The 19,224-nt window shown below is 42.4% G+C and overlaps 2 protein-coding genes across 3 annotated transcripts in view; one reads left to right on the forward strand and one right to left on the reverse strand.

Moving 5' to 3' along the window:
* Positions 1 to 18,418, reverse strand: part of TDRD9 (tudor domain containing 9) — a 151,790-nt gene extending 133,372 nt beyond the window's left edge. The window contains exon 1 of one of the 2 annotated variants that reach the window (XM_075926469.2): positions 18,001 to 18,418. In XM_075926469.2, the coding sequence (XP_075782584.2) occupies positions 18,001 to 18,137 (137 nt within the window). In that variant the 5' untranslated portion in view covers positions 18,138 to 18,418. The remainder of the gene's footprint in view (positions 1 to 18,000) is intronic. The other variant, XM_075926468.2, reaches the window with a different exon arrangement.
* Positions 10,692 to 13,667, forward strand: RD3L (RD3 like). The gene is made up of 3 exons (XM_006116899.5): positions 10,692 to 10,946; positions 11,553 to 11,856; positions 12,646 to 13,667. Exons 2-3 carry the CDS (start codon positions 11,558 to 11,560, stop codon positions 12,941 to 12,943), a joined length of 597 nt encoding a protein of 198 aa, XP_006116961.1. The 5' UTR covers positions 10,692 to 10,946; positions 11,553 to 11,557; the 3' UTR covers positions 12,944 to 13,667.
* Positions 18,419 to 19,224: the final 806 nt, after the last annotated feature.

The following is a 19,224-nucleotide window of genomic DNA, read 5'->3' on the forward strand; positions in this document are numbered from 1 at the left end:
CTCGAAGAACAACAGTTACTGCACCAAGATGAGTACTTTCATTTTCTTCTTTGAGTGATGTCCCCGTGGGTTCTCCATTGTAGGTGGCAACTGCAGTACTTTCAATTAGACAAATAGGGGCTCTGAATCCCACCTTCCTTTGCACTTGAGAGGACTACTACCAAACTGTCGGGCAGCCATCTGTGCTGGATTGAGTAGTACTTTACAAATGTGTGATGTGACACCCAGGTGGCCACTCTACAGATGTCACTGAAAGGGATGCCTCTAAGAGATGCTGTTGAGGCTACCATTGCTCTGGTAGAGTGAGCTGTAGGTCATTCTAAAATTGGAACATTGCATATGGTGTAACACTGGGTTATGCAGGCGATGACAGTGTTCACCATTCTCAGAGATGATAATGAGTGACCTTTAGACCTCTCAGCGAGGGAAATTATAAGTTAGTCGGTCTTCCTGAACGGCTTTTTTCGTTCTATGTATAACATGAGGGCTCTGCGTACATCCAGAGTATGGAGGACAGCTTCACATGGTGAGGTGTGCAGTTTAGAGTAGAAGAACGGTAAAATTATTGGTTCATTACTATGAAAATCCGAACACACCTTCGGAATAAAGGCTGGGGGGGGGGGGGTGTCTGAGAATGACACTATCTTTGCTAAAAATGGTGTAAAGCGGTACCACCATTAGTGCTGACATCTTGCTAGTTCTGCGTGCTGATGTAATAGCTCTGAGAAAAAATAAATTCATAGTTAGCATCTTTAAAAGGGATTGTAGCTAACAGTTTGGAAGGAGGTGCAGTCAAAGTTGTGAGTAGTAGGTCCAAACTCCATAGTGGGGGAGGGGGTCAGAGAGGAAGATTGAGGTTCATGAGACCCTTTAGGAATCTTTTTGTAAGACGGTGAACAAAGACTGAGGTACCGTCAATGGGTCTGCGAAAGGCAGCAATTGTCACGAGGTGTACTTTGATGGAGGCTAACGCTATAGTTGCTTGTTTCAGGTGCATCACATAATCAAGAATGCCATGAAGAGGAATTGTGTGCAGGTCCATGGGGTGGTCCGAACACCATAAGACCATTCTATGCCATTTTGCTAGGTAAGCAGTACGTGCAGTATGTTTTCTGTTATGAATCAATACGTCCTTGACCCGTGTGGAACAGAGGTTTTCAGATGCATTGAGCCAACTAGGTACCATGCAGTCAGCTGCAACATATGTATTTGCGGGTGAAGGAGGCAGCCCTGGTTCTGTGTGAGTAGGTCCAGAAGTAACGGAAGTGAGTACAGTTGGTAAGGTGACAGGCAGGGAAGAAGGGGAAACCAGTGCTGACGTGCCCATGCCAGTGCCACCAAGAATTACCGTTGCCCTGTCTGCCATGATTTTCTGGAGAACCCTGGGATAAAGGGTGTAGGTGGAAAAGCGTATAGGAGGGTACCTTCCCAACTGCAGATAAATGCGTCTCCCAGAGAGCGTCGACCTAGTCCTGCTCTAGAGCAGTAATAGCGACACTTGCTGTTGTTGTAGGTGGTAAAGAGGTCTATGAGTGGTGTCCCACACCAGTGAAAAAGGGATTGGACGACTACTTGTCTGGTGCAAAATTCCTGCTGAGGGAATCTGCCATAGTGTTGGTGGTGCCAGGTAAGTGGGATGCCACAAACGCGATGGCATTGGTTATGCACCAATTCCACAGTTGGACTGCTTCTGCACACAGATATAGGGAGTGTGGTGGTTTATGTAGTACATTGTCGCTACATTGTCTGTAAGGATCTTGATTGTGGTGTTGCGAATGCGATTGCAAAAATATTTGCAAGTACTGGCAACTGCCCTCAGTTCTAGAAGATTTATATGGATTAATGTTTCCTGGGGTGACTATCGTCCTTGGATGGAGCTGGTACCTATATGTGCCCCCAGCCGATGAGGGAGGCGTCAGTAGTAATATGGTTGCAGCTGGTAAAAAGGGACTCCTAAAAGGATGTTCTTTTCCCTGGTCCAACACTCGAGAAAAGTTCTGACTCATGGTGGTGGAGCCACCTTTCTACGTACATCATGTTTCTGGAAATGGTAAACTGTTTGTTACCAATGTTGGAGTGTATAGAAATGTAGTCTGGCATGAGGCCCATCAACTTCAGGCATATAATAAAGCAGTGGGTTCATAGAGAAGAACGTCTATTAACTCCTGCATTGCTCGAAACCTGTGGAGGGGCAAATAAGCCCTTGCAGTAATGGCATCGAGATGGGCTCCAATAAATTCCAACTCCTGAGTGGGTTGGAATGTTGACTTTTGTTGGTTGATGAAGAGCCCAAGCATTTGCAGTGTTTCTATGGTGACTGTCAACATCTGGGAAACCTCTGCTGACGATTTGCCCTTTATGAGACAGTCGTCGAGATAAGGGAATATTATTACCCCTTTTCTTCGCAAATGAGTGGCAACTACTGCCAGTGTTTTGGTAAACACCCTGGGGGAGACAGACAGTCTGAACAGCAGGACTTGGTATTGGAAATGATCTGTGCCAATTGTAAAACAGAGAAACCTCCTGTGCACATGATGCATGGTGACTTGAGAGTATGCATCCTGGAGGCTGAGAGCAGCAAACCAGTCGCCTAAATCCAAAGAAGGTATTATGAACAATAGAGCTACCATCTTGAATCTGTGTTTTCTGACAATTGTTTACTCTCCTCAGATCAATACGGGTCTCCGTCCTCCCATCTTCTTTTGTACTAGGAAATCATGAGAGTATAATCCTCTCCCTCTGAATTCCTGTGGTATTCTTTATACTGCACCTATAAATAGGAGATGGTTGACCTTGGTGTGTAGCAGGTTCTTGTGAGAGAGGTTCCTGAAGGACGGGGTTGGAGGAGTTGTGGGGGGGATGGAGAGAAAAGGGATAGTGTATCCATGCTATCTTATTTCCAACACCAACTTGTCAGTCGTGATGGCAGCCCAGTGGTGATAGAATGATGGACAGATAATGATGGAATAAGTGGGTAGGAGACTGGGATGGACAAATGTGTGCAACTGTTTGCATGCCCTTGACAGAGGAGTCAAGCCTGATGCTTGTTATTAGGCTGGCCCTAGGTACAGTTAGTTTGATTTCGACACCTCTGAGGTCTCGGACATGAGCGGGATTGGTCAAACATGCATTCAAGTTGTCCTTTGGAAGGGGGCATATCGTATCCTTTTATATGGTGGGGAATACATCCCCAAGGTACACAGTGTTGTTCTGGAGTCCTTGCTGGAGTGGAAGATGGTGTCTGTCTTCTCTGCGAATAGTTTATCTTTACTGAAGGGTAAATCCTCCACTTTATTTTGTAAATCTTTAGGAACTCCTGGGGATTGGGGGTAAGACGTCTGTCTCATGGTAGCTGTTGCTGCCATGTCTGCAACATCCATCACTATCTGCAGACCAGCCCTAGTGGAAACGTACCCTTCTTGTACAACTGCCCTCAAAATAGATCTCTTGGACTCCAGGAGTGATTCTATTAGTGGTGTCAACTTGGTATAATTGTCAAAATTGTGATTTGACAGATGTACTAAATAATTTGCTATGCGAAGGAGGAGTGTGGATGATATGTAAACCTTCCTGCCAAATAAATCAAATCTTTTGGAATCTTTGTATAATGTGTAGTTCCTATTCGGCGGTGTTTTTACCCTTTGTTGTGCTGCATCTACTACGAAGGAGTTGGGTTGAGGGGGACTGAATAAAAACCTCAGACCCTTTGGGTGACAAAATACTTTTTATCCACCCTCTGGATGGTAGGTAAGGCGGCTGCTGGAGTTTGCCAGCTCTCATCTGCAACTTCCAATATAGCTTCATGAAGCGGGATAGCCAGCTTAGAAGATTGGGAAGTTTGGAAATTCTTAAGGAGGCCACGTTGTTTTTCTTTAATCTCTGACAACTCTCTCTTGACTAACTGCCACCCTCTTGAACAACTCCTGAAATTGTTTTAAATCGTCGGGGGTGAGGCATCTCCCGGGATAACTGCTTCGTCAGGTGACGAAGAGTACTGATCAGTAGGAGATATATCAGGTGGTTGTGCTTCCACTGTAGTGGTCTGCTCTTGGTTACGGTCGAAGGAAGGAGGTTGAGGAGACACTGGGTTCTGTTCTAGGACCGATGAAGGTGGAGCAGGGGAATGGTCAGGGGATACACTCCCATATGAGAGAGAGAGAGATCTGGATCTATAATGAGAGGAGTGTCTACATGGCAAACAATGTCTGTGTCAGTCGTAATAATAGTGGTGGTCATCATGGTGCTAATAATCACTATAAGAGGGAGAACACCTGTATGTGCGAGGTCTTCTGTATTCCCTCCAGTAATTGGATCGTGGAGAAGGGGAGGGAGTATAAGATCTCCTTGAAGGAGGTGACGGAGAGGCTGAGAATTGCCGCTGGGGGTAATAAAAGGGCTCTCTAGGTGGAGTGAGAAACAGCGATGGTAGCCTGTGTGAAGAGCGGTGCCGATCATCTCGAATGGGCAGAGGCAAGGGGGATGTCGGTGCCATTGGCAGTGGTAAGGGTGCTGGCGAGAAAGTCGGTGATGAAGAGCATGGAGAAAGACTTCAGCGCTAATAAGTCTTTGCCACTGCCTTCCTCAGCACCGCAGAGTCCGGTGCCGAAGTCGGTGCCAGTAGTTGTGGCTCAGCACTTATCTTTGCTGGCTACGTTTGCAGCACCAGTGAGGATGCCAGTGCTTTCAGTGCTGGGACTGCTGGCGCCGGTGCCAATGGCTTCGGTGCTGGGACTACCGGTGTCGATGTCGGTGCTGGTTGAGAAGTCAGTGCCAATGTCATAGACTTCTTTGAAATGGAAGTCGACGCTGAGACTGAATGGGAAACGGGCGCCTCAGATGTGCCTGGCTTACTGCCCACGCTCACTCTACCCTGGGAAACATCGGGGAGAGACCTTGCCGGGGAGGGCTTCTTTTTGTATGTCGGAGCCAGAGTTGGAGAAGAGGCCCATTGTTTTTGAGCCTGTTGGGGCATAAGAGGCCGATCCATCAGGCCGAAGGGCCTTGTCAAATAAAATCATACGAAGTCTCATCTCTCTGTCGCGGCAGGCTCGGGCCATTAACTTGTTGCAGTGGGGGCACTTTTGCGGCACATGAGCTTCCCCCAAGCAGCGCATACAGGTGGAATGTCCGTCTGAGGCCAGCATGGCCTCCCAACATGCCTCACACTTTAAAACCTGGAGACCCGGCCAATTTTTTGTTTTATTATGGAATATGTACTATATACAAAGGGATAAACTTGAAAGTATATTTACAATGGTGGGAGGGGGGGAATCTAGTAACTGTAGGATAGTAACGTATAACTACAATTTTTTTTTCTTTAAAACGAGTTGAAAAACTAATTAAGAAGAAATATAAGGGAAGAATAAGAGGAAAGGGTAAGTAACTGGGACTCTCTCTCAACGTAACTCGAGGAGAAGCGGTTCACTCTGTCTGCAGCCTGAGGCGGTTGAGAGAAACTGGCGGGAGCTGGATTGTGCGCGTGTACAAAAGGGCGCAAATGCCGCAGGACACCTCCACGTATGCACGATCTGGCCAGCTACTGCTGCAAGAAGTCTCCAATATGCGGTGCCAGGGCAAGCCCAGCACCTATAGTGGAGCACCCACAGGGACATCACTCGAAGAAGAATATGACTTAATTTACAGATCAATATAGAAATGGTCTGAACTAAGCTGCTGCTATCCTATACATTTACTCTTCCCCTTCTATCCTAGTAGTATAACTTTCTCTTTTCTCCTTTTCACACAAAGTTCAGGAAAAGGAATAGAAAGCTAAAGCTGCAAAGAAATTGTGGTGTAGGAGGCAGTACTTCTACTATACAATTTTAGTATAATATACATGGTAGACTATTTCATGGGCTCTTTACTGAAACTAAAATAACGTGACACTTTACATAACTGAACATTTGCTATAACAATGAATAACCTTCAACTAGCGTTTGCTGAAGGTCAAAATAAAAGTGACTTTCCTTTTACTGTCAGTTGGCATTCAATACTTTAAATCTGTAGTCGTAACTACAAAGATATGTTAACTTAAAAAGAAAATATACAGCTAGTCAAAAACACTATTATTCAATCCTATAAAGCATTCAGGATGGTTTTAAGAAATTCAGCTTCAGGGCTTTATATCATACTATATATTTTGGAAATGTCTGTTTGGTCCATCCACCCAAGAACTCTTCCTAAACAATAAGAGATAGGACCACCAAACTCAGCCTGCATCTTCTTCCTATCCTAACTTAAAGCAAGGTTAGGGTTTGATTGTGCCAGGATAATGGGGTGTGCATGGAATTAGACTGTTTATCATAAAATGGAAAGGGAGAGGTCTGGTAGGAGGGAGTTACACTGCAGAATAGCCATGGGGGGGGGGAGGAGGAAGGTGGTAGAGATGGGGATTGAGTCAGCTATAACCCCATTGGGCCAACAGGGGAAGAGAAAAGAACAGCTATCTACTATATATTTCAGAGAGTTTGTCTATCTCTCTGTCTGCCCCCCAGCTGGGGAACATGCACCCCCCTCCCAGCTGTGCCTGCTGGAGCTGTAGCAGCCATTGACAGGAGCTTCTCCCCTGACTTCAAACTGCTGCGGTGAGAGAAGCCTGAGGTAGTCCTCTCTCCCCAGGACAGCCTGCGTATTGAACCCTTCATCCTCAGCCCCACCCCAGAACAATATTTAAATAAAGAAAACCAAAACTTATTTGAGTTAAAGCCCTGAGCAACACCAGGTAAATCTTCTCTCTCTCATGCTTGTTACTCAATTTTTCTCCTCTTGGGAAACTACTAGTACCGCAGGAACAATTAAGTTTTGGCTGAAGACAAAACATCAAAACTCAAACCCCACCATAACATTCATTATTGTTTCGGGCTCTCCGCAGAAGTCTCTAGTGGCTATCCACTGTTCATCTTTACAAGATCTTCTTCGCAGCCATAATGGCTGTAAACATTCATTAAAAAAAAATCTGAGAGAACAAAGTATCTTATTTAAATCAGCTCCTGCACCAAAGGACTGCAGTAGATCTAATGTGACACCATTTTTTTAAAAAAGGCTACAAAGGAAATCCTAGCAGTTACAGGCTGTTAGGCTTAACTTTGGTAACACAAAATCAGCTGAAGCTATAGTAAAGAACAGAATTACCAAACACACAGATGAATAGGATTTGTTGGGGGAAGAGGAAACAAGTTTTTTGAAAAAGCGAAATCATGCCTCACCAATCTACTTAGAATTCCTTGAGGAAGTCAACAACATGTGGACAAGGATGATCCAGTGGGGATAGAGTATTTGAACTTTTAGAAAGCCTTTGACAAGGCCCCTCAGCAAAGGCTCTTAAGCATAGTAAGCTAACTTGGGATAAAAAAAGACGGTCCTCTAATGGATCAGCAACCAGTTAAAAATAGAAGACAACAGGTAGGAATAAATGGCCAGTTTTCAGAGTGGGGAGAGATAAATAGCAGTATTCCCCAGTGATACGTACTGGAAATAATTCTGTTCTGATGAAGGATCTTATCAAAAGTGAAGAGATTCAAGAAAATAGTTCACTATGGCACTTGCACTTCTTGTTGTTTCCGCACAGTAGTTTTGAGTATTGACAGCAAAGTGCAAAGTATGCTACGGACAAAGGACTGCAAGACAGAGAGAAAAAGAATAATTGCCCTGCTAAACAAGTCAGAAGGAAGTCTAAAAAATGGAGATGGGAGAAGAGAAGTCTAGGGGGTCCAAAAGGTGATTCTGACCTAATCTGTGAAAACAGGAGGCACCACTCCTCAAGTTCAGAAAGGGCTAGTATTAGTTAAAATGGAGAAGCAACAAAGGATGTGCACATAGCCAACTCACCATATGAACAATGGACACCCCAAGAATACTTGAAATAGCATTCATACATTTACCATAAGCCAGAAAAGGAGCTGAATGGGGAGGTAGCAATTTGATGACAAAATTAAAATTTGTAAATATATAGGAAGGATTGTAATCAATTCCTGAAGAACCTAAGGAAATTAGGTAACTGAACAACACAATGGGCAGATTAAGAGAGAACCGTGAGGTAAGACTACACAAGATTTTTCTGTATTTTGATTAATTTAGTTATCTCAGGAAAAAGAGCTAAAAATATTGTGGAAAACTAATTCAAGATATCTGCTCAATCTGAAGCAGCAAAATATGTTGTTCTGTACTGAGTAAAAGACCAGAAAAATATAAAGAATTCTATCAACTGATGGTATGGCTTCTCCTAAGTATTGCACAAAGGTTAGTCATTATATTTTTTAAATGACCAAGAAAGATTCAGAGGGTGTTAAATAACTAGGAGTACAATTTTCAGAAGCACTTAAGTCTCATTTTCAAAAGTGACTTAGAGCCTAAGTCTTAAAGTCAATGAGATATATGCTCCTAAGGGTACGGCTACACTGGGGGAGGGGGGGGGCAGAAGAGGGTTGAAGAAGGTATGCAAAATGCACTCACATTTGCATATCTTCTGGGAAAAAAAGGAAGACGATACACAAATGTGAGTACAATTTGCATACCTTTTTCGAAAACTCCCCCCCCCACACACAGTGTAGCTGTACCGTGACTAAACCACTTTTGAAAATCTGATGTGTTTTTTTCCCTAGATCTATCAAATGAGGAAGAAAAAACAAGAGTGAGGATAATAGACTGCTAACATAATCAGTGATCTTAAAAAAAGTTAGATGCACATATCCAATAAGATAAGAAACAGAAAGCATTCACAATTAAAAGATCACAAATTTAATGTTAAGACGGAAATACTTTGTGCCATGTGTAATTTAACTATGGAACTACATGATCATTGATGCAAACAGATTGTAATTTTTAAAAGAATGTATGTAAGTAATAATAACAGCTGTAATAACTAATTAGGATAAAATTATTTAATACTTCAGGGTATAAGTCAATTTACCAGCTGAAGCCAAGCAGAAATGTCTGCCAAATGGTACTGTATTGCAAATGCATTGGTATATTTGAGATAAGAGAAAGAAATTATACCTCCCAAGGAAGCATCCAGGATTGGCCACTTTATATCAGACAATTAACTATTGATCTTGTTTGAATCATCCCTAATTTCTCCATCAATAAGGATCTGAATTTACAAGACATACACAGTATGGATGCGGAGTTCCACTGTTATGGTCAATGGAATCTTGAACAGCATTTTCAATTTACATCTCCATAAAATACATTACAGTAACAAGCAAAGCACTGTAGGTATATCTTCTTCAACAATGGTTTGCTATATTTTTAAAGTTATGTTCCTTCCAGTATTCACCTTCTTGCTTTTTAAAATGTATATTATCCATGTATTCTACAAGAGTTAATTTTCTGATACAATTTTGTATACTTTTTGAAAAAAGAGGTGACACTATCTGTATTGGAAGAGAGCTGGCAGGAAACATTTTAATTTCATTCGAAAATTTGTGACGACAGTTCTGTCATTATAAGCCCAGCTCTTTTCCTTTTTCATAGTACCATATACAATGTAATGTGAAAACCTTCCAGTTGAAGCTGATTAATACTGACATCTGAATTTTTCCAATGTATAAGTAGTATCAGCTTTAATAACAGCCACACACGTCATGCTTTATGTTGCAGGACATTTGGAACAGATTTACACAACCCCTGTTCTTCCAACAGTTCAACAAAACAGTGGAGAAGTAAAAGTAGGAGAGAACAATACTTAAAGCAGAAGAAAGAGTCACTAAAACAATACAGAGAACAGAACAGAAGGCGTTTTATATATCATGCCTGCTGTTTAGATTAATACGAACAGACCTGATAACTGGGACGGAAAATGGCTGCTTCAGCGACCTTTAGCATGTACAATTATCATCCCTGAAAATGAATCTTGAAGTGGATATTTCCCAATATAATCAACAAGAAAAAAAGAACAAGAGATTCACATTCAGTTAAGGAAGCAAAAAAAAGTCTATGGTAAGACTTAAAATTCTGTTTTAACTTCAGTCTGAGTTTAATGTATGCCATTGTGCTAACCCTTTATCCATTATAATTAATGTCTCTTCCATAAGCTACTATAGGTGTTGCAAATTTGATCCTTTAATTATATTTGAAACAATTTGATCCTTTAATTATATTTGAAACAATAATTAAGAAATGCTAACAGATTAACATTGTAATTAAAAATAATTTTAATACCACAAGATGAAATTAATCAGAAAACAGGGTATTACCACAGCTTAAAAATCTCTGAGCAACTACCTTTTTAGTCGCTGTTCGCTGACAGTGCTCACTTAAAAGGAGTTTTCAAAAGATCTCACCAGAAAAGTATTATTATTATTACACATTTACAACTGTAAACATAAACAGCCTGATATATTTTCCCCACACTAACAAAAGAAGAAAAATGTTAGTATCTAAATGATGCAAAAGTTTAGACAGACAATAAAAGGAACAGTTATTTTTAGAGCTCTAAAGGCATAAAAATACAGCATCAAATTGTGACCTACAGCTATGCACAGTCAAGCATCACATCATGCGACAGTCTTAACTTTAGCTAGAGGCACATCTGTAGTTGCTTCAGATATCATTATTCATCTGACTACCAACAATACCTTTGGATGTATTTAGCAACAAGCATCTGAATCGCTGCCATCTTTTTTTAAATTGCTGCCATAGGCAGAACTCAATTCAAAGGTAGGAGACTTTAATGGACTCAGTGGAAAGTACTTGGTTGTCAATGCTAGGTCAACTGGATTTCTCTCCACTTTAAAAGATGAAGTAATCTTAAAAGCAGAAGGAATAGAAATCTCATGCTCAGTCCAGATAGTTACTCTTCTAAGCACAGTTTAAGTGAGTAAAAGGGAAAAATTATTTTTCTTTCAATAGTGGCGACAGCCTGGAAACAGAATATGCTAGAATAAGAAGAGATCTCAATTCAAACAAAATCAACTGCAACGACTTGTTCATAAACAAGTGTATCCAAGGTACAGTATGTTTTTTACTCAAGTTAGTTTACTGTTTTGCAATAAAGGTGACTACAAGTTACACCTATGTAATAACATTCATAATTTAATCCATTTCTATTACAGTTTTCCAGATGTTAATGAGTAAATAAGAAAATGTATTTAAAATAAAATACAGGTGTAAAATTTTAAAAGTAACAAATGCATGTTACTTATCTCTAAAAATTGATCAAAAACTGTTTAAGAATTGCTTAAATGGAACGTTTAGCATTTTGAATATCATATACCAAAGGCATTTTAGTATGACCTTTTATCAACTGATATTTTCTACATAAGATGACAATTTAGTTTCAAAGTCCAGTAAATTTTACTGATTTAACAGTGCAGATTAAACAGTCAAATGAGATTAATTGCTGCAACAGTCTCTTTCAATCTTTGTAAAAATAGTGATGTGTCAGATTTAATTTGCGTTTTGAGACTTTGAGCAACTACTTAAAGTGTATTACAAAATATTTTAACATTGAGCATATGCACAGTTTTATCAAATGCACCACAGAAAGCATTCTGAATTTTCTATCAATCTTTTTCATGGAAAATAAAGCACTATAATGTTCAATCTTTTCATAGCTAAAATGCCATTCTTTGGTTGGATGAAATGGCCAAAAAATGATTCCTACAAATCTGCAAAAAATCCTGGATCAGAATTAGTGACCAAGACCCTGCTTAGGGAATTAAAATGGCACCTGAAAGAACGTGAAAGATTAATAGAAGAGATTGAAAATGAACAACAAATCCAGAAAAATGGTGTGGATTACAACTGGTTGAAGAGCTACCAAAATCCTCAAGCCACAATCCCAGCTACTGAACAAAAGCAGCTTGAACTCCTTTGTTCACAAATTCAACCTTGCCAAACTGGAACTGTTCTCAGCAGGTAACACTCTCTCTCTTATTACTGTAATTGTCACTTTCTAGGCAACAATTAATTTCCCCCTTATTTTAATTCAGCATTCCAGTTCAAAATTGTTGAAATTTGGTTGTGAAGTAACAATGATTAGGAATTTAAATTAAGACTTATTGTATAGCTTCCTATAGCTTTTCTAAAAATAAAACTCAAATCTCAACACAGTGCACTGATTGAAGGTCTTCTGTAATGCACTTTTATTGCATAATCTCCAAAGTACCATAGAGGTCAAGAATGCCTAGACACTCATTTACCAATCACAAAATTGAGTTAGAGTATTAACACAGAAACATTTTACATACTAGGCCTCTAGTGTCTTCACATTTTAAAGAGACTCTAGTTAAGCAGATCTCAACATCTAGTTAAAACATATGTCAATAATTAATTTTTTCATTTGATATTGTATATATAAGTTCCCCCAATGAAGTATTTTTATATATTTTCCAGGGCTGTATGGTAAGAATAGAACAAACCTATGCTCCCTTTAAAGCCCAGAAAATACTTGAGGGCAAAGTCAGTTTAAATCAACTGACTAAAATGGCTTAATACAAAAAAAATAGTTTCCACTGATCTTAACAGTTGTACTGCATCCAAATGCATTCTAGAAGCTTTTTATTTTTCTCCTCTTTTTTTGGAAGAAAAGAAACAAGAGAGGCCAGAAAGTATTGTTTTCCCTTAAAAAAAGGAAGAGAGAAAGAAAAATGGTTTGGGAAGTTTTCAGCACTGACAAAGTACACGTTAATTCTTTTTTGTTTCTAGATTTCGTGAAGTTTTGGCAGAAAATGATGTTTTACCTTGGGAAATAGTCTACATATTCAAGCAAGTTTTAAAAGATTTTCTAACTACTACTGAGAAGGAAAACCAACAAGACCAACTAGTAGATGTATGGAATACAAATTGCTCTGTACACTTCACAGTGCCTGGTGACAACTCTAACAAATCGGACAAAGATGAAATTCCCACAGTTTCAAGTTACGTCGACAAAAATACACAGAGCATGTTTCCCACTTTTTCTCACCGAATATGGAATCTTCCATACTACTATCCATCAAGTTAAATTTTTTTCTTCAGTTATCTGAATTCACTGGGTATCATTCAATCCAGAGATGTAAAAACATTAGGAATGAGAAATGACATGTCCCCCTTTGTTGCACGCTCATAATTTTAAATCCCTAATTATAGTCTCAATATATTTTACAAATTTTAATTAGAATCATTACCATCTTTTTACCATTATTATTCCAAGAAGGTTGTGTTTAAAGGCATTGTTTAATATAAAAGGTATACAAATAACTGTACATCTTTCAAAAAATGTTGAAATTATCCTGTTTGTAATATACCTATCTTCTGTAACAAACTAGAGACATTTTCCATATTTCAAAATCCCATCACTTTGTAAAGTGTAGCGACTTCTGTTCAGTAAACTACATGTTTTTCCCCCCTCTGGGATTCTTCTAGGGAAACAATATACAGTGTGAGAGCTATGCTATAAAATAGTAATCCATTTATTCAGCGTAACTGAGGAGACGTTCTGATGATGAAAATTATTTCACGATTCCAATAAGAACTTGTAAAGGAAAATTAATCAAAATGTGTAACATTGTCTGAACTATATATGGTTAGTTTTCTGAATGGTATTCTGCATAAGTTGCAAAAACAGCAAAGCTACTCAAATAAAAAGAAATAATCTGGATATTTAACTAGCTTTAGTGGCTGGTTCTCGCTCCTTTAAGAGATTTAGAAATACCTTTTTATTTCAAAATAAAAGCAGTTTTACTTCATGCCTTTGCTTTTCTTGGAAAAAAGTTATTCTGTAACCCTGATTAAGAATTAACTTTCAATGATTTGGTCTTACAACATCAGTTTTCTGTAATGGTGAAGGAGTATAAAAACCTGTTCCAAAGGGTATACATTACCAGAGCATTTGAAATTAAAACACAAAAAAACAGACATTAAAGTTTCAATCTTAGCGGTTACCCCATTATGGGGTCATAACAGAGTTGTATTAGACTCAACTGACATATAGTAACTGTTGCCACAACTGACACAATTAGAACAGAAAACCAATGAAAATTATGCCAAAACACACTTTTGCTGAAATTGTGAAAGGACTAGATTTAACTCCCACCATCAAAGAACAATGCTTTCTGCACACTTTTATTACACAAAAAAGCATCTTTTTCTTTCCTTTTGTTAGTCCATCACATCATTAAAAAAAGAAAAACTGGCCCAATTCTAAGTGTATTTTCACAAAGGCATTATAGAGAAACATTTCCTTTGCTTATATTCCTACTCCAGCATACCAGTAAAACATTCTGGTAAAATTGCTCAACACACAAAGGACACCTGAAGCTTTGAGAGATATTCATTGATACATTTCCAATTTTTTAAGGGGGGGGGCTTAAAAGGTGGAGTTAAGTTTGAGTAAACAATTATAGGCTCTCTGAAAACTTACAAGAACACATTCGAATTTTTTAAATACTAAATGTTGAAAAGCTTGGAAATACAAAGTACATTCCATGTAGAAAATAATTGGAAAACAGACTTATGAGATGAAGGTCACTATATTCTGCCTTAATTAAACTCTTGCAAAGCACTAAATGAAGGTAAGCAAGAATTTGTTTTCCTAAGAGCTCATACTCTTAAAATTGCCTATAACTTTGGACATGGAATAGTTTTCCACACCCATAGGCACAGGCCTTCACTTACCTCCTGAGCTTTAGAATATTTACTTGTTGGAGAGTCTATGACAAACACTGGGAAATAAGAGTGAATCCTCACAAGTATCCTAAGGCTCAGAGAGTATATCTACACTATGACCAGTGGCAAGTCAGAAATGCAGGCTCACAATATAGCACTAAAAACAGCTATGCAGACTTGGCAGCTTAGGCTGCACCTGGGATTCAGAGACTGAGCTGAAAGTTTTACACATCTGTTTTTAGCATCATAGCACAAGCCCAGTCTGTCAACCCAGGCTCTGAGACTTGCTGCCACTGACTATATAGACATACTCAGAGCTGGGATGAGCTTAAATTGCACAGTGGCAGCAGTTAGCCACTAATGATCATATTAACTTGTCCCACAAGAAGGTAGTATACGCCCTCCTGATCATTTACTCCTCATCATCATGCAACAGTCAGGACTGCAGAGGCAGAGCTCCTTTCCTACAATTCTCAGGAGGTGTAGGCAGAGAGCAATGATTACATGGGTATGTCTAGACTACATGCCTCTGCCAACAGAGGCATGTATATTAGACATACCGACATAGTCAATGAAGAGGGGATTTAAATATCCCCCGCTTCATTAGAATAAAAATGGCCACCGCGTTGTGCTGGCTCAGCTGTTTGTCCGCACAAACCAGCAGTCAAGATGGGGATCGGTCGACAAAGAAAGACTTTGCCGACCGATCCTGTAAACCTCGTTTTACGAAGCATAAGGGATCGGTCAGCAAAGGCTTTCCTTGTCAACCGATCCCCGTCTTGACTGCCGGTTTGTGCCGACAAACAGCTGAGCCAGCACAACGCGGCGGCCATTTTTATTCTAATGAAGCGGGGGATATTTAAATCCCCTCTTCATTGACTATGTCGGTATGTATAATTTACATGCCTCTGTTGGCACAGGCATGTAGTCTAGACATACCCTGTGAGAACAGGAAGACTTTGGTGGAAAGACGGGCATATCCAATGATTCCTGAGATCTAAAAGAGGGGAAATGTCTTTCATTGTCAAGTGTACCAGAAGACCAAGAAATTATACTTTGAGCTCTCTCTCAAGGGAAAAATAATTGAATGTTTACAATTCCAGACTCTGACATGCTATACTAAGCATTCCAGAGTTGATATTCACCCTTGATGCTCCAAAAAACAAAGCTTTTTGAAAAAATAAAATTAAAATGTTGGTCATATGCATTAGAGCTCTGCTATGGGAGTTTGGGATATAAAACCCCATTTAAAATGTTAACTGGTTAAACTGAGTTAGAGGGAGCTGCGGCTGTTGCTGAGGGAGAAGAGCCCCAGCAAGGCAGCTCCCTGAGCAGCAGCCCTGAGCCCCTGTTTGGGGCTTATCAAACAGCTGCCCGGGCCATGCTGCCACACAGCTTGGAGGGAACCTTGCTTCCAACTAGCATAGGCAGGGACAGATTTTATTCAGACAATTGAGAGTATGGATAAGTACGGGAGTGCCTGCAAGCACTCTGCAGCTCCACTGTCATGGCCATGTTCATTCCCTCCTGCAGCAGCAGGGCTGCAGATGCTGCTACTCCTGTCCTCTCGATCATTATAAGTGCGAAGTATGGGAGCGAATCTGCTGTTGTGAAGAAGCAGAGCAACGACACTGCCCACCCTCAAGCCAGGATTCTTCTCTACCCCACCAAGTTCACAGCATTTTCTGAACCTTGAGTGATTGGGTGTGACCAGCACTGTGACAGCACAGAAAGCTCTCTGCAACTCCACTGTCACAGCCCTGCTCACTCCCACCCAGGACATCAGGGCTGCAAAGGACTTCCTGTGATGCTGCAGAATCCATTCAGTTTCAGAATGGCTTACCTCAAAACCAGGGAAATTGGGTCACCTTCCTCACAATCCTGCCCAGGGATATCTACTCTATAGCCAAACCCCCATGTGAACTGTATCCCTTCTTTGTCCTCTAATCTCCACAACATTAGCCATATGAGGGTAAAGGAAGGGACTGGATAACACAGATGCTCAAGTTACATCATTTTAGATAAAAAGGAGGATACCGAATTGCTGAAAACAGCTAGTAGTGCTAACAAACCTGTTACTCACCTCCAAATTAAATATGCATACCATAACCATAACCTCACTCTTGTAACTAACAGCTCAAGAATTTATCTTAGCCCCCTCCCACCTTGTGGTTACGTTTCCCATGTGTGCCTGTCTTGTCTGATGATAGTTTTGGTCTTTGTACTAGCCACCCTTGACAAGGCACTAGGTAGAGTCACCAGATGTCCAGTTTTCAACCTCCCCAGCCCAGTGAAAATGAGGGAGTGAGTAAAGGTTGGGGAAGAGTGAATGACAGAGAGAAGGGGCATGGAGTGAACACAGTGATACAACTATCCAGTTCATTGGATGGTTCAGGGCAACCCTGCATTTTGGGAAGGCGGGGGCGGGGAGGGGGAGTCCAACAAGGCCAAGGGCAGCTAGGGGACTAGCAAGGGACCTAGTGCCAGGAATAGTGGTTTGGCCTGCTCCCCACCCCCACACATCAGGAGTGGAAATCAGAGACACCCTGGCCACAGCCCACTCCATTCCCCACTACATCTCGATGGGAAGTAGCACTGCCATGGAACCCTACATCCTTAGGGAACTGCCTACTGTGCACATTCACCAGCAGCAGTGTGAAGCAGAACTACCCAGCTGGGAGCTGGTGGAACAGGCTGGGGCAAGCTACTCCACTTTCTGCCACTACTGCTGGTGAATGCAAGGATGGTCCCGACCCCTGCTGCCAGCACAAGGCCTCCCACTAACCCTTGGGCCATGCTGCTGGGGGGGGGGGGGGAGGAGAGGGAAGAAGAGATTAGAATCACCCTCACCAGCCCAAATAAGAAGCGAAGCAAGGTGGCTGGGAGTACACTGGGGCCAGGTTGTCCTGCTTCCTGCCACTGTGCTGAGTGCAGGGGCAGACTCAACCCCTCCTGCCATTCCCAGGCCCCCTGCTTTAATACTCCTGGCTTGTCAGTTGATGGTGGAAGCTTGTGGAAAGGGGCGCAAAGGGGGTGTAGCTAGAGCTAGGATGAAATGGGGGTGAGGGCAGAACTTGGTGCAGAGGGGTTGTCCCAAACCCCAGAGCCCTCTCTAGGGACAGCCCTGCATGGCACAGCTTCGAGAAAGGGCAGGACAGGGGTAGTGGGTTTTCTTCAGCCATGAAGTGATCAACCATAAGGCAAGGCTCTCCAGTGTACACCCCACAGTGGGGCCGGGCTTCCCTTCGGCGGCAGCTCAGGGGCCTCCCCCGCTCCTCCCTCGCACCCAAGGGAAGAGCCGCGGCACATGGAGTCCCGCACGGGATCCATACTACAGGCAGGGGGAACACTCCGGCCCGGCGGCGGGGTCAAGCCACCGCTCGGCTCCCGTCCCCGAGCGGCTCCTATACTCACCTGGCGGCGGGCCTGGCACTGCGGGCGGCGGGCGCGGCGGCCGGAGAGTCGCCGCCGCCCAGTAACTCGACGTTGGTGACGGTCTTGCCGATAGTGAACCAGTCATTGATCTGATCGAGCGTGAGCTTCCGCAGCATGGCCGGGCCGAGCTGAAACCGTCCTCCGAGCGCACGACACACAGACGGGCCGCAAAGCTCGCCTCGCGCCGCCACGTGCACCCCGCGCGCTCGAGTGGCGCCGCCCCCTGCAGCGCAGCCGTCCGGCCACGTGTCCTCACGGCTCACTTTACTGCCTGCGCCGGTGCAGGCGAAGATCCTTTAATAACTTTTCTGGTTCTTTCCGAATCCCTTTTGCAGTGCCACGGATAACCCCTCACTACAGCTTCCTGCCGTCCCGCATCTAGTAGGGCACCAACCGCACCTTTGCCTCCCTCCATCCCATCCAAACTCTCCCGCACCCTCCAGGGTAATGTACCCCTCCCTTCCTTAATCCCAGCCACTGACAGCAAATCCTTTTTGCATCCCTTCCACAATGGTGTCCACATGTAAATACCTCATAAGTTACGCACACACACCATAATCAGTAAGGGTCCCACCTAGCACACACACCGTTTTCTGCCTCTAAGACAAATCATCCTCACGAGACAGCATGCGCACTAGAGATGTTAGAAATAGTTTATTTCAGTAATTGCGTAACCGTAAAAATTCTTAGTGGTTATAGGTGCTTCCCCAGTGCCCTCGCTCGCTGTGGACAAGGGCTGCTCCGTGGGATGCTGGAGCAGCTTCTGTCAGACCCGCTCTCACTGTGGACAGGGGTTGCTGCTGCCCCCACAGAGGTAGCAGCACAGAGTGGCAGGTGGCTCCTCTGCCTGCTCTTCCAGTTTTAAATGCAGAGTACATGAGGAAAGGGAGATATTGAGGTTAACCAGGACTGTTACCCATAAGCAATCGCTTATCAGTTAACCAGTTAACAGCTACTCAGTTGACATTCCTAATAGGCATGGGGAGGGAAGGCCTTGCAGAATGCATATTGTGCTCCTTCCCGCAGGACGTGCTCCTGTACACCAAGACAGTAGGGGCGGGATATGGCACTAGGTGAAGCCACACTGAAGGGACAGCTGTGTGAGCCCCCTTGCAACAAAGAGCTTTGGGGGAAAGAGAGGCTCTGCTCTGACCTATCTCCTCCCTTGTTCCTCATCAAGGGTGACAGAGAAAAGATCGCTGA

The sequence above is a fragment of the Pelodiscus sinensis genome, chromosome 5 (genome assembly GCF_052426305.1).
Source record: "Pelodiscus sinensis isolate ZL-2025 chromosome 5, ASM5242630v1, whole genome shotgun sequence".
NCBI classification, from domain to species: Eukaryota; Metazoa; Chordata; order Testudines; family Trionychidae; genus Pelodiscus; species Pelodiscus sinensis.

What these genes read in the sequence shown, in the direction of transcription:
- RD3L (XM_006116899.5), top strand. Translation starts at nt 11,558, where the DNA reads ATGCCATTCTTTGGTTGGATGAAATGGCCAAAAAATGATTCCTACAAA. An exon ending in ACTGGAACTGTTCTCAGCAG is followed by an intron (nt 11,857 to 12,645) that starts GTAACACTCTCT and finishes TTTTGTTTCTAG; the next exon opens with ATTTCGTGAAGTTTTGGCAG.